Source organism: Pristiophorus japonicus, chromosome 16, assembly GCF_044704955.1.
Source record: "Pristiophorus japonicus isolate sPriJap1 chromosome 16, sPriJap1.hap1, whole genome shotgun sequence".
Classification (NCBI taxonomy): Eukaryota; Metazoa; Chordata; class Chondrichthyes; family Pristiophoridae; genus Pristiophorus; species Pristiophorus japonicus.
The window spans coordinates 35381913-35397937 of NC_091992.1; the positions used below are offsets into that span (position 1 = coordinate 35381913).

General features: G+C 43.6%; 1 protein-coding gene across 2 annotated transcripts in view; it reads left to right on the top strand.

Moving 5' to 3' along the window:
• auts2a (activator of transcription and developmental regulator AUTS2 a) overlaps window positions 1–16025 on the top strand; it is a 1264571-nt gene that overhangs the window by 321862 nt on the left and 926684 nt on the right. For both annotated transcript variants that reach the window (XM_070857211.1, XM_070857212.1), the window contains exon 2: window positions 5602–5811. In XM_070857211.1, the coding sequence (XP_070713312.1) occupies window positions 5602–5811 (210 nt within the window). The remainder of the gene's footprint in view (window positions 1–5601; window positions 5812–16025) is intronic.

Here is a 16025-nt window from a genome sequence, read left to right on the forward strand (position 1 = left end):
AAAACTGGTCTATCAGCTGTTTTTGGTCTGAGTCTGTTTTGGAGCAGTGTTGCTGGTTTACTTCATCTGTTTAAAGTGCAAAGATCAGTTCAATTGCTACCACAGTGGTGAGGGATGTGAGTAAATGGGTACTTCGCAGGATGAAAAGTCAAGTATCCTGCGGGTTCAGAGCAGAGTAAAGCTCCCTCTGCTGTACCTCAGCAATATACCTTGCATCAGTGTGAATACGGATGAAATGTTTAAAGAAGCAATTGGCTTTGAGTTATACTGACCTTACTAATTAGAATTTACAGCACAGACACTGGCCATTCGGCCCAACTGGTCTGTGCTGGTGTTTATGCTCCACACGAGCCTCCTCCCACCTTACTTCATCTCACCCTATCAGCTTATCTTTCCATTTCATTCTCCCTCATGAGCTTATCGAGCTTGCCCTTAAATACACCTGTGCTATTTGCCTCAACTTCTCCATATGGTAGGAAGTTCCATATTCTCATCATCATCATCATCATAAGCAGTCCCTCGGAATCGAGGAAGACTTGCTTCCACTCTAAAAATGAGTCCTTAGATAACTGAACAGTCCAATACGAGAGCCACAGTCCCTGTCACAGGTGGGACAGACCGTTCTAACCACTCTCCGGACAAAGAAGTTTCTGCTGAATTCCGTATTGGATTTATTAGTGGCTATCTTATATTTTTATGCCCAAGGTTTGGAATCAATAACTTGTGAGTGGGTTATGGTTAGTGCCACTTAAATCATATGTTCAAATTGTACAGATTCATTAGGTAAAGAGGGAAAAGGTTAGGGTTTTTATAGTATTCCAAATTTTTGGAGGGTGTGGTTTCAGTTCGCGTGCAGCTAGTAGCCGTGCGATTGTTAATTATCGTAATGTTTACCATGAATATTCTCTTCAAAAGCATTTTGAAAGTAAGATTAGTATCATAAAATTAGAACATGATGTCACTTCAGTGAAATATGGAAATTATAGCATAAATAGTATCATTTTCCACACTGGTAATCATTGTGGAATGTGAGTGAGCCTGGTCGTTTGCACTATCTTTGGGCTGGTTCTGTGTTTCATTGGGTTCACTTCAGTATGATTTGGGAAGTATGTGGGGGTTAGCAAGAGGATTTAAAAACTTTGAGTTTATCAGATTGTAAATGACCGTATCTGTCCAGGCTATCGATCTTCCTGTTAAAAAGTGTTCTAATATCTTTGGAAAAGGTATGAAAGCAATACAGTTGTTTCTTAACTGTTCTAACATATTGAGTTGGTTAGGAGAGCAACAAAACATTGGTGAAATAATTGGCATAATTGCAAGTATTATGAAAGCTGAAAAACCTCTCTCTCAAGTGGCCCGACGAGGCACTTAATGAGCATGTTTTCTTTGCAAAGCTTTGTTCTCCCTGGTACTGCTGCCTATTTGCAGAATGGACATCTTGTTCCATGGAGGCCCAGGGGAATTGAACAAAAAAATCAGCTGAGCTCACGAAGCAAGTGTAATGGAAAAATCTATGTACTGTAATACAATGGAATGTTGTGCTGGTATGTTCAATTCACGGCATTGGCCTTATGGAAAAAAATGTTTCATAAGCTTTTGGATAAGCCATGTGGTCTTTTAGTCATTGTGATATATGAGAAGGGGTCAATTTTTACTCCTGGCTACAACACGACCGGCTCATCGAGGAGCGGTGGCAGGAAGGCTTGGCTGAGTTTAACAGCCGAGCCTCATTAGCATATCCCTTGCCAACTTCCCAACCAAAACGGCCCTGAAGTTGGCGGGAAGCAGCAGCTACAAATCAGGCAAATCGGAGGCCGCTGCTAGGGACCCAGGAGTAAGGTCCCCAGCAGACGGTAAGTGGATTAGAGGACACAGGTGGGGGGAAATGTTGGTTGGAGGAGGGGGAGAATACCCGGGTGTGGCGAGTTTTCCTTGTGTGGCCTGGAGGAGCACAACTCCTGGCCCGCAAGGAAACCTGGAAAAGAGTTGATAAATTACACTGCCCTAGGTATTTTCCAATCTTGGATCTGGATCGAGGCAGCTTTGGCTATCACTACTCCCCTTAAGACCGCGGGTTCAAATAACAGTCAGACCCCAATGACATCACCAGAACCCTATCTGCATATTTAGAGAAGGACCCCACCGGCTTGGGGTGAATGTCCTTGGTGCCTGCAATTCAGAATTGCAGTCAGACAGATTTGGGTGGAAACGCAGCGGGCAAGTCCCCTGCTTCATGTTTGCTGCCCCCCTGCCGAGTTACTGGCAGGCTGGGGGAGCTACAGTCAACTCCAATGTGTTTCAGACAAAGTGCTTGCAAAAGTTTTGATGAAAATGATATCCATTTTGAAAGGTGAAACTTGTTTTCTTAGTTGCAAGAAAGAAAATAGACATTGAAACAGTTTGATGTGACGATGCTGTTGTGCCAACAATCCTTCAACTCATTGTTTCCCATCTTTTCCTTCTTGTAATAATAACAAAACTTGTATCTGTACAGCGCCTTTAACGTAGTAAAATGTCCCAAGACACTTCACAGGAATGTTATAAGACAAAAATTTGACACTGAGCCACACAAGGTGACCAAAGGCTTGGTCAAAGAGGTAGGTTTTAAGGAGCGTCTTAAAGGAGGAAAGAGAGATAGAGAGGTGGAGAGGTTTAGGGAGGGAATTCCAGAGCTTAGGGCCTAGGCAGCTGAAGGCACGGCCACCAATGGTTGAGCGATTATAATCAGGGATGTGCAAGAGCCAGAATCAGAGGAGCGCAGATATCTCGGGGGGGGTGGGGGGGTGGGTTGTGGGGCTGGAGGAGATTACAGAGATAGGGAGGGGCGAGGTCATGGAGGGATTTCAAAACAAGGATGAGAATTTAAAAAATCGAGGATCGAGGCGTTGCTTAACCGGGAGCCAATGTAGGCGAGCACAGGTGTGATGGGTGAACAGGACTTGATGCGAGTTAGGACGCAGAGAGCCGAGTGTTGGTTGACCTCTAGTTTACGTCGGGTAGAATGTGTGAGACCAGCCAGAAGAGTGTTGGCATAGTCAAGTCTAGAGATAAAAAAGGCCTGGATGAGGGTTGCAGCAGCGGATGAGCTGAGGCAACGGTGGAGACAGGCAATATTACGGAATCCATTATTCTTCCCTGGTCAGTTCACGTTGGCCAAGTCTGTGCAGACAGATTGAAAGTTCACTCTCCCAGGGACCAGCACTTGTGAAATATTTATGTTCTTATGTACATGCTGTTACAAGTGACAGCCTTGGTTGCACTCTCACCTCTGTGTCAGAAGGTCATGAGATCAAGCCTCTCTTCAGAGACTTGAGCCCATAATCTAGGCTAACATTCCAGTGCTGCACTGTCAGAGTTGTGATCTTTTGGATGTGATGTTAGACTGCCTACTCAAGTGGATGTAAAAGATCGCTGAAGAAGAGCAGGGGAGTTCTCCTGGTGTCATGGCAAACATTTATCCTTCAACCAACACCATAAAAACAGATTAGCTAGTTATTTATCTAACTGCAGCTCAGGGGTCCTAGCTGCCACGTGTTCTTACATTATAACAGTGACTACACTTCAAAAGTACTTTGTTGACTGTGAAGTGTTTTGGGATGTCCCGAGGATGTGAATGGCGCCAGGCGAATGCAAGTTCTGTTTTCTTTGTTCGTGAGACACGGCAGCAGCAGCTGTTGTCCCTCATTGTTGTGTTTCACTCCAAACAGCCAGCAACAGAATGATACAAGGCATTTAAAGCCTAGCACGTGTGTGCCAAATAAAAAGGGCATTGTTCCTTGAAGTCTTTAACCCACAGTGGTTCCCAGTGGAATACACAGCCGAGGGCACTAAAGGTTATGTTGTTAGCATAACTGCATGTGCCTGGCGCAGAGCGGCTTCTTTTTGTCTGTTGACACACCACATGATTTTTATTGAGTGCCACCGCGACAGATGTTTTTGTGTGCTGGGACCGATGTCTTCACGCTTCAGCGCTCTCCCAAATAAAAGCTTTGGCTTTGTGCTGCTTTGGTGCAGTTGAATGCGAACCTAAAAATAGTCAATATACAGACTGAGACTGATGGAGCATTTTCTCTTTCCTCTGGGCACATGAGACTCAATCCAGCCCAAGGGGATTTTGGGTTAAAGCCTCTCTCGTTTCTGCCAGCTGTACAATGCCCGAAGGGAAATGCTATCTCGGCCCAGTTCCCAGTGGGTGTGAGTCCACAATGCATAGATTGCACTTAATACCTTAGCCAGGCAGCCCATAATAATACGCTTTGTGATAAATGGCAATAAGAGCGCAGGTTCAGGGCATTTTCGTGATTTAGGTTCAGGGAGACTGTTTTGGCTGGGGGAGTCTTGCAATGACTGTGAGCTGTGTGCTGCATCCTACCATGGAGTGCTTAGTGCAATTCGTGCCTACAACTAAAAGCAATCTGTCAGCACTTGTATCTGCAGCTTGAGTATTCAAACAAATTCTCAGCCGCAGCCTCGGTTATACAGACCCAGGAGGGCTCCAGATTCAATCCTAGCTCTAATCCTAGCTGGGCCGAGGTGCTACAATTGTGGTCGCCACTCCTGATCGTCCAGAAACAATTCACTTGGAGTGCCTGCGTGCAGAAGTTGATGGAGGCCAGGAAGAGAAGCAGTGATTGGCCCCCCCCCCCCCCCCCCCCCGCCGCTGTCCCTATGATACAACAGCCTGTCATCAGTCACAAGTCAATAATGATCACTTCGATGAGGGCAACTGGTGTCCCTGAGACTATAGCCTAGCAATAAATAAACATCTTCGGGAAAGGAAGTGGGTTGGGAGAAAAAAGGCAAGAATGAACAAAATTTGAGCCAAATACAACTTTAATATACTTTTAATTTTATCAAAAAAACACAATCACTGTCAAACTCTTGTTACTTCCCATGACAGTAGCTCCTATTAAACACTGAAATTACTACTTTTGTACATAAATCTAGGCTGGCATTCCCGTGCAGTGCTGAGGGAGTGTTGTACTGTCAGAGGTGCCATCTTTCGGATGAGACGTTAAACCGAGGTCCATAAAAGATCCCATGGCACTATTTTGAAGAAGAGCAGGGGAGTTATCCCCGGTGTCCTGGCCAATATTTATCTCTCAATCAACATAACAAAAACAGATTATCTGGTCATTATCACTTTGCTATTTGTGAGAGCTTTCTGTGCACAAATTGGCTGCTGCATTTCCTACATTACAACAGTGACTACACTCCAAAAGTACTTCATTGGCTGAAGTGGTTTGAGGCATCCGGTGGTCATGAAAGGCACTATATAAATGCAAGTCATTCATTCTTTCTTTTCTTCATTATGCTCTGTTGATCTTTGAATATTTTATGATAATATCAGATAGCATCAGCAGGCACTTACTGATAATTCTATATCAGGAGATCGAATTAATAGTACTGACCATTAATTTATACGTCTGAACCACAGTTTGTCCACCAAAATGATTTGGATGAAGATACAAAAATGACAATGTAACCACATGTGTTTTTGCATACTGAACAGTTAAGATTACAATACAGTTGGGGAACAAAGTAACGGATATTAATACGGTGGTCGTTAGTTCGATTTATAGAATGCTTTTCTTATTGCAGAAGGACATCGCACTAAAACCCCACGAGCGCTTGGAGAAACTTCAGAACCCTCTTGCAAAGAAAAAACGCAATGAACTGCAAAATGGCCTGAGTTTCCATGCCAACAAGAATAGACACAGCTACCGCAATGGAAGTTCCGACCGGGAAAATGACCCCAGATTGAGCCGCGGCCATGGGAAGCAGAAGCGCTTCCAGAAGAGGCACAGACAGGTAGGACTGACGATTCTTTTTATGGGATTTAGCTGTGAACATGAAGGGGGATACCCCGAAATGGAAGTTTACCACATTATTTTATGTTCCACTCTGATTTGTTCAATCCATTGGTCAACAATTTCCCTAAATTCAGATTGGGCGGATCATTCTTTTGAAAAAAGAGGGTGGTGGAGATGGCGGAGGCACAGTGTATTTTGAAGCCAATCTATTATACCTTAAGAATTCAGTCATATTCCCACCTCCCACAGACAGTTTCTTCTCAGAGGCTGTTAAGAAAGAATTCAAAGCAAAATGATTCAGAGCAATCCCGATCCAGTGCAAGTGAGCATGAAGCACCGACCCAGGCTGTCAATAATTTAGAAACCTCCGATTGAAGTCTCATGGATGTAAATGTGGGAGATGAAAATGTCACTCTGGTTTAGTGCAGTGGCAAACAGAACAAGAGCTGCAGCCAAGTTGATAGCAGTTTTGACCCCACAGCTTTCCATCTAATCAGGTTCGCAAAGGATTTTCCAATAGGTGGCACTCTTCCACAGCAGTAACTTGAGCTACTGACTGTAGTCCAGTGGCAATGGTGTCTACAATTGATTATTCACACCAAAACTAGCATCACACTTCTTGTTTGACCTGCAAAAAAGATGAAGAGTTATTTGGGTGACTAGCACTAAATAACCTGAATGGCTTTGACTCTAAACTGAGTGGAAGGTCGGCTCCACTGATTGAATTTGACCAACGATGAGCCATTTCAGCAAATCTGTGTTCGGCTCCTGAACATTTCAGTTGGAGCCAGCATAGTTGCAATGGTCACAGTTTCTCCACCTCAGTTTTATAGGCAAGAGCTTGTGGTGTTTAGAGCTGAGTCATAAGGCCAGGATGAAGTTGGAAGAATCTGACGTTTTAATCTAACTCTTCAGAAAATCCCATGGGATTCAATGAGAACTTGCCTAATCGCATACAGTTAGTGACCAACAATGTACGTCCCATGGCCAGTCAATTTGAACTGTGAGTGGAGAATCAGGAAGTGCAGCAACTTAGGGGAAAGATGGAGAGAATCATCATCGGAGAGAAAAGCACATTTGTCTGCATTAGGTTCGAACTGAAGAGCAGATTTCATGAGTAGAAACCCTTGTAATATTTTGGTGAGGTGCATAATAATAGATCCACTGCGTGAAGCTAGTTATGCCCTAATTCTATTTCTGAACATTTCCTTGTCTTATGGGCTCTGATAGTGTGGGTAGATTGTGGCTGAACTCTCCAGTGGTTTCCAATTCAAATGCTGAACGTAGAGCTCCAGAATATCATGATTCAGTGTTGATATGTTCATTACTCCGAGAGTAGATTAATACTAATACTTTCAGAATGTCAATTGACATTTCTAGTCAAAGTCATAGCTTATTGTCATTCAGTTCTGGCACTCTATCTGCAATATTATTTAGTCCGTGGCTCAGAATGAGGGCAGGCAGTTGCATCTTGAAGGTAATGGATATACAGAAATAGATACTTGTTCACTTGAACTGTGCTCAATAAAGATGAAAGACTGAATTAATGGAGCTCAAGTTATCTGTTTGAACTATGCCGAAACCAGGTCACATATAAGAGAGGCAGGATGGCAGTAAGGGCTGAGAGTATTGTGAATAAATGAGCTAACAAGTGCTTGAACAGGCTGAAAACTAAAGTAACAGAGCAAGGCAAAGTGTGGACACAGATCAAATATGTCCTTGGAGGAGGGGGAGTTGCACCCAGCCCTGAAGTAGGTCTAAATAGAAGTGCACACATTTCATTGTAGCTTGCTGTTTTCCGCATTGAATAAAAGCTCTCAGAATTTGTTTGCTTGTTTCATCTGAAAGTGTAATTTGTGCCTATTACAGCAACAAGTGCTGCTGGTTGTGTCATATTTCATCCACTTCAAACTAATTAATGCAATTAAGTAGGGTTATTTAAGCCTTTGAAGATTGCTGTAGTGTTTTCCATCTACTTCAATCCAATCACTGGTTGCTTGAACCTGTCAGTTGGAGACCACGTGCAATAGTTTTCATAAGGAAAGTCATCCTTTGCCTATTAGGAGGGATGGGCGATTTGTGTGATTTTACAAATATTTTTAGAGCTTGTATTTAGGACATATTTCCCCCAAAACCTACCTTATGTACTCCTGTGAGGGATTTAGAGAGGTTCTCACACTTAATATCGCTATTAGCTTTCTCTGTGTACTATGGCAATAATGGTGAGGCGAACAGTGCTCTCCATTATTAATACACAAATTGGATTTTAGCGTAGCTAAAAGCAAAAATCCAGGAGGTCCTGTCTGAGATGCACCGCTCCTCCATAAGTTGAGCGAAAATGGCTTCTTGCCGTCTGGCTCCCCATTCAAATGTATTGAATGCCGTTAAGTTCCTGTACTAATGTCGTAAATACAGACTAAATGCGCATAAAAAGTTAGGGCTTGTCCATTCCACCCTTTTAATGGCGTGGTAAGTCTCAATTACTGCTAAACAACTTCTTTGGCACTGAAAATTAACTTCTGCAAATGTGGAGACTCAGTCCTTCAGCTTTTAATTATTGTTGGAGATTTTTTTTTAAATTAAATACATTCTTTTTTAACTTGTTCTTCCTGTCTCATTTATCTCTCCCTCTTAATCCAATCTTTCTTTCCCTCTCTTTTTATTTCATTTTCTGTACCTGATTTGTCATTGGATTCACTATTCTAACTGACACTTCCTGGTTCAGACTCTGCGCTGCTCATTAATGATTCTTCAACCTCATTCGTTAAAGGGATACACAGTTGCTTTCCCTGTTCACACAGGCCCCAGATATCCTGTAGAGTGCGCTGTGCTGTTTGGATGTTTGGCTGACAGCGACTTGTCGTGCAAAAGCCTATAAAAAGTCTGTCGGCAAGTACAAGTCTAATGAACGGCTGATACCATTTGCTCACCACTCACAGCAAAATCTGATCAGTGCAGTCAATTTCGTTGTCTTTACAATCAAGCAAAACATTCTCATATATTGCAGTATAGATTTTTCTTCCAAGATTAAATTCGCAGAGCCATTTCGACAAAGTTGATGCAAGTAGTGTTTGGGAGTTGGTCCTATTGATTGTCAGAGGAATATGAGACTCTTTCAGGAATAAGTATCTAGTATACATTCGTATCATTGGATAATGATCGTTTCCTCCTCAATAAATTGCTCTTCTTGTGATGGCCCTCAACTATATATATTTCAGGGAAAACATGGGAAAAGGAGAATAAATTTAAGACAGAGATAGACAGTTTCTTAACCGATAAGGGAATAAGGGGTTATGGGGAGCGGGAAGGGAAGTGGACCTGAATCCATGATCGGATCAGCCATGATCGTATGAAATTGCGGAGCAGGCTCGAGGAGATGTATGGCCTACTCCTGCTCTGATTTCTTATGTTCTGATGTAATGGACGGTGGTCCTGAACATTGCTGTAATGATATGCCATCCACGGCTGAAAGTTCAGAGAAAAATAATTTCCACAGATGCTACAACAGAAACCGTGTGTGTACTTTGAAAATTGAAGAGGAGCCTTAGGTCGCTGAAGGTTAATTTCCAAGCAATTGGCTTCTTTCCCATCTAAGATAAATACAATACAAGCCAATTTATGGGCACCCTGCTAGTGACAACATTTCATTTAAAAGGAGCATTTAATCAAACACTGAGTAATTCCCCATGTATTTCCATATTGCTTAATATAAATAATTACAGATAAGAAGCATTTTGTTTACCTCTCTGGTGTTGGAAAAAGATGCAGTGAGTATTTAGTGCTGTGACTTCGAAAAGGACAATGTCGCCTAGTATGCTTAATTTTGAATTTGTTCTGAATTTCCTTTTTACATTTAAGTTTTAGCTTAGAAAGTCTGTATTGAATGCACTAACTTACCCTTCAGGGAGAAGCGAAGGGCAGAAGGATGATGGCGTTGGCTTAGAACAGCTTACGCTGTTGCCATTACTACCTGCCAGTATTAGGTCATTAAAATCAAAAGCTTTGACAAAAATGGTTCTACAAACTAAAGTCATCTAATGCTCAATGAAAGAAAGTTAGGTATTGGGAACAGCTAAAGAGAACTTAGGCTGCCATTCGATCAGCTAAAAGGATAATGGAAAGAGGATGGTAGACAATTGTTGAAGTAATGGTAAAAGCTTTTTCAGTTATGTGAATAGTCAGGTTACTAAGGACTCGTGGGGTAAGCTTGAATTATTAAATGAATACTTTGCATCAGTCTTCCCTCTTGAAGATGATGCATGACTGTCAGAACTCAATGATGCTAATAGTAAAACTTTTAATGTCAACATAGATGAACATACTGTGTTAGATAGAATTAGAAATCTTAAAATCGATTGACTAGCTGGTGTGGATGATATATAACCGAGGGTCCTTGGGAGATGGGACAGGTGCTGTCCTCGCCTATATCTTTAATAGCTCGCTGGACTCGGATGATTCCCTTAGACTGGAAGGAGGCTAATTTAGTCCCCATCTTTAAAAAAAACGAGACCTAGGTAACAATAGGCCAATTAGTTTGACATCAGTGATGGGGGAGATGCTTGAGGGAATCGTTAGCGATGTAGTATATGACTACTTTGACAGAGAAGGACATATTAGGGACACAACAGAGCTTCAAAAAAAAAGGTCATGTCTTCCAAATGTGATTGTATTTTTTGAAACAATCACCAAAATAGTGGATGAGGGAAACCCAGTAGACATTGTCAACTTTGACTTCCAAAAAGTTTTTGACAAGGTCCCACGTAAGAAGCTTCTCTGCAAGCTCAAAGCCTCAGGTATTAACGGCATCCCACTGTGCTGGATTGAGAACTGGTTGAGAGACTGTCAGCAGAAAGTGGTTATAGATGGATTTGGATCTGCTTGGAGACTGGTCACCAGTGGTGTCCCGCAAGGATTGGTGCCAGGACCGTTGCTCTTTACTATTTTTGTATTGATCTAGATGTAGGTGTTAGAGGACCGATCTGCAAGTTTGCAGGTGATACTGGGATTTGTGCTGGTGTCAGGACTGCAGGTGAGGCCCTACTACTACAGGCGGCTCTTGATGCACGAGGGGAATTGGGCCCGTGAATGGCAAATAATGTTTAACTTAGAAAGGTACAATGTAATGTTCGTGTGCAGGAAGAATAGAGAACATATGTACATCCTCCTGGTTGAGGATGAGGGGGGAGTGGTGCTTCCAGTCTTGCCACCTGCCCCTGAGGAGAGCAACTGGGAGTGGGGGAATGGATGGAAGGTTAAAGGTGAAGTGAGTGACAGGGGATCAAGGAAGGGGGATGGGGTTGAGTAACACAACAGTGGAGGTGGATAAGAGAGAAACCATATTCTCTAGCTCAGTATGTGCAGTGACACTGGACATCAACTATAATGTAGAACATATTGTGAGTGGAAGCAGGAAGCATCCTCAATTCTGTCATCATTAGAATTGGCACCCTGAAATGAAATCCATTTGCTCACTCTTGAATTTATAAATGGGACTTTGTCTGCACTAAATGGCAGATAAGCACATATACTGTCTCCCTTGTTCAGTACCTTGTTAGTTAGTGAGGTCAGACATATGACAGCTGGTGTGTTTTTTAAAACCTGTACATCGTGTACCTTCCTCCGAACTACCACAAGGAATGTCCATGGTAAACCAAACAAATAATTGAAGCTGCTGTAATTGTGTAGCATTTAATTAGTGTTTATCCAGTCTTCCCCACAACTGTAGGTAAGCACTAACGATGGCGGCACAGAGTGGGAGTAGGGGGTGCTCAGAGTGGAGTGAACAGATGGATGTGGTGGTGTTGACTGAGCATTCCCAGCACGCACTGACAGCATCAGTAACAAGCAATTTACAACGTGCTATTTACAGCTTGGGTTGCAGTTCTCCATTGGTTCAGAGTGCTCTTTAGCAGCTGCTTTCATTAATAACTTTCTGTGAGCTGTTAATTGAACATGAAAATGTGTGTGGGCGGGGTTTCTCGGTGGCAGGCGCACTTTGTGTCAATGGAGAAGAAAAGACACATGTTATTATAATGGTAATGGAGGCTGCTATCACATGCTTCTCTTTCATGACTGAACAACCACGACTGACTGGTGCTGCCGCCTGCAATAAAGCATGGCACAGCTCCTCACAATTCAAGGAACTACTGGATGGCGTAGATTAGCTCACACCACATAATCTGAAATGTTGCAGCCAGGGAACTAATCATCCTGTTATGAAGCAACTAATGTCACATTCGCATTGTGGTCTCACAATAGGCAAGGCTTTGGGTGCCCTGCAATCTGCCGCATTTCCATTGCGGGGCTGGTTACGGAGATAGGGCAACTTTAAACTCCTGACTGCAGGCCTTCTCCCAAAGGGGGGAAGGTGGTAATAGCACATTACTGGCCGGAATTGGTGGCTCAAGATTTTGTTCCACCTGTGAGGCATCCAGCGCCTGTATCAACACCCCCTGTCCGTTCGCTGGGGCATTGGCAGCAGCAACTCGCGAATGGTACTTCATGATACTGGAGGAAGTAGCACAGCCTGTTTGTATTGCGGCACTGCAGCTAGAGCCAGCATAAGTTGTGGTGGAAATCACCCCCTAACTGACACATTTAAAATGCAATGTCACAGATGTAACCAGTTGTTGTAGATATTCCCATAACAGGACTTGACAAGGCTCTCTCAGCTCTATGTCGCTCTAGTCATAAAGCAAATCGTAACCGTTTTCGATCACCAGAAATGGTCATATACTTTCATGGGATAAATACAGCCTGTGGTGACCCTCCGGTTCTCTTCAGCAGTGAGCTGCTTGGCAGTTAATAGAGTGTTGCCATACAATTAATAAAGAGCTGCAGTAGCACTACTTAACTACATTACAACATTTCCTACAATACAACAGTGACTGCACTTCAAAAGTACTTCGCTGGTTGTGAAGCGCTTTGCGCTGTCCTTAGGTCATGATTTCAACATTCTCCTCCTTGTTTTGAAATCCCTCCATGGACTCGCCCCTCCCTATCTCTCTAATCTCCTCCAGTCCTACAACCCACCGAGATGTCTGCGCTCCTCTAATTCTGCCCTCTTGAGCATCCCTGATTATAATCGCTCAACCATTGGTGGCCGTGCCTTCTTTTGCCTAGGCCCCAAGCTCTGGAATTCCCTATCTAAACCACTCCCCCTCTCTTTCCTCCTTTAATACGCTCCTTATAACCTACCTCTTTGACTAAGCTTTTGGTCACCTGACCTAATTTCTCCTTATGTGGCTCGCTGTCAAATTTTTTGCCTCATAACACTCCTGTGAAGCGCCTTGGGACGTTTCACTACGTTAAAGGCGCTATATAAATACACGTTGTTGTTGAAAGGCACTGTATCAATACAAGTTGTTTCTTAACTGCCCAAGACGGACAGAGGCCAAGTTGTTGTGATTGTTTATTTTCTTTCAATGGAAACTCACTTATTATTTTAACTTGGCCCCTGGCTCTTGCTCTTTTACTAGCTACTGCTGCCCAATGTTTAATTACAAATTCTCACTTCTGCTAAATAATCATTTAATAATTTATTTTATGTCAACAATACAGTGCTTAGCCCAGACATTAAAAGAAAGATTTTTCCTTTTTCTGCTAACTTTTTCCTCTCTCCCGAAGATATTGACTTCTTGCTGGGCTCAAGGCGTGGGGAAGGGGTAGCATTGATGATGAGAGTGAGTGAGAGGGTGGGAGGAAGGGGAAGGGGTAGCGTTAGTGATGAGATGAGAAGGTGGGGGGAAGGGGAAGGGGCAGCGTTAGTGATGAGAGTGAGAGGGTGAGGGGAACATAGACATAGACATAGAAATTAGGTGCAGGAGTAGGCCATTCGGCCCTTCGAGCCTGCACCGCCATTCAATATGATCATGTCTGATCATTCAATTCAGTACCCCTTTCCTGCTTTCTCTCCATACCCCTTGATCCCTTTAGCCGTAAGGACCACATCTAACTCCCTTTTGAATATATCCAATGAAGTGGCCTCAACAACTCTCTGTGGTAGAGAATTCCAGATTCACAACTGAGTGAAGTTTCTCCTCATCTCACTCCTATATGGCCTACCCCTTATCCCTAGACTGTGACCCCCTAGGAACATTCTTCCTGCATCTAACCTATCCAATCCCGTCAATTTTATATGTTTCAATGAGATCCCCTCTCATTCCTCCAAACTCCAGTCCCTCCTCATGTGTCAGTCCTGCCATTCCTGGACTCAGTCTGGTGAACCCTCGCTGCACTCCCTCAATAGCAAGAACGTCCTTCCTCAGATTCAGAGACCAAAACTGAATACAACACTCCAGGTGAGGCCCCACCAAGGCCCTGAACAACTACAGCAAGACATCTCCGCTCCTACACCCTCATCCCCGAGCCATTAAAGAGGTAGCGTTATTGTGAGAGAGTAGGAGGAAGGGGTAGGGTTAGTAGTGAGAGAGTAGGAGGAAGGGGGAGTGGGAAGCAAAAGGGATAGGAAACATGATGGGAGTGTGGGTTGGGGGAAAGTGTGAGTGATTGCAGATGGAAAGCAGCTCAGAAGGAAAGTTGGGGAGAGAGGATCAGAAGGGAAGAGAACGGCAGAGACAGAAGTAGAAGAGGACAAAGAAAGTAACGGCAACAGAGCACAAGATTGAAACTGGCCAGAAAACATTTGAAAGTCCCAAAGCACTTCACAGCTAATTAATTACTTTTGAAGTGTAACCACGGTTGTAATGTGGGGAAACCCAGCAGCCAATTTGCTCACTGCATGTTCCCACAATTAGCAATGAGGTAAATGGCCAATGAATCTGTTTTTAGTGGTGCTGGCTGGGGGATAAATGTTAGTCAGGGCATCAGGAGCACCACCCTGCTCTTCTTTGAATCGTGCCATGGGATCTTTGACATCTACTTGAGCAGGCAGACAGAGCCTCGGGTTAATATCCAATCTGAAAGACAGCACCTCCAACAATGCAGTCGTCCCTCGATGTTGGACTGAAATGATTACTTCGGCTTTGTGCTGAAGTCCTGGAGCGAGTTGTGAATGTGTGACCTTCTGACACGGAGATGAGAATGCTACTTCAGAGCCAAGCTGCCAAACCTAGATGAGCTGTCTATATGAGCCCTGCAGATGCAAATTATTCATCCGACAGTTGGTTCCTGAAAAATAATAGAGTTTAATAAGCTAATTGTTTGAATAGTCATGGTTTTTCATTTCAAAGCACATGAAGCACGGATGGGTTCCAGATTAATTTAACAAGCATTGTCAATGTTTGAATAGAGCAAAATGGTGACAGTGTTTTGGAATTAAAAGTGATTCAGTATTGTTTTGACTGAGCTTCATAAAATCTTGGAACTGGTCGGTCAAGCAAAGAACTAGGCCAGTCCGGGGGGGGTGGGGTGACGTTTGATTGACAGGTGGGTCTGTCGGTGAAGTCATGGGGCTGCAAGTAAGGGCAGGACCAATGATTCTTTGTAGTCCTGTTTGTCAGACAATTCTGTGACCAGGGGATCCAATTATGGGTTTATATTGAGCTGCCTGCATTTCATCATCATCATAGGCAGTCCCTCGAAATCAAGGAAGACTTGCTTCCACCCTAAAAGTGAGTTCTTAGGTCCAATGCGGTCCAATACGGAAATGACAGTCTCTGTCACAGGTGGGACAGACAGTGGTTGAAGGAATGGGTGGGCGGGGAGTCTGGTTTGCCGCACGCTCCTTCCACTGCCTGCGCTTGATTTCTGCATGCTGTCGGCGACGAGACTCGAGGAGCTCAGCGCCCTCCCGGATGCACCTCCTCCACTTAAGGCGGACTCTGGCCAGGGACTCCCAGGTGTCGGTGAATGTGAATCAGCAGTAGGGGAATAATACTAACGAGTTGGAGCAGACACTTGTCCCTGACTGAATAATTGAAGAGTCACCACAACAACCGCTGCCGTTGGGAGCCAGAGGGGGACTAACATTTGGCTTTACTGGAGCTGCTACCCAACACGATTTTAAATAGACAAGCAGCAGCCCAGGAAATGAAGATCAGGATATTTCGGTTGAAATTTATACACTGTACATTTTAGATGAATGTGTTGAGGTCGGTTTATGAAGGGCCCATACTAAGGCAGCTGTGAAAATTCACAAAAATGACTTATTACGTTTGTAGCATTCTCTGAGACAATGTCAGGATATCTCAGCACTTTACAGCCATTGAAGCACATTTGAAGTGTAATAATGTGGGAAACAGGAAGTCATTT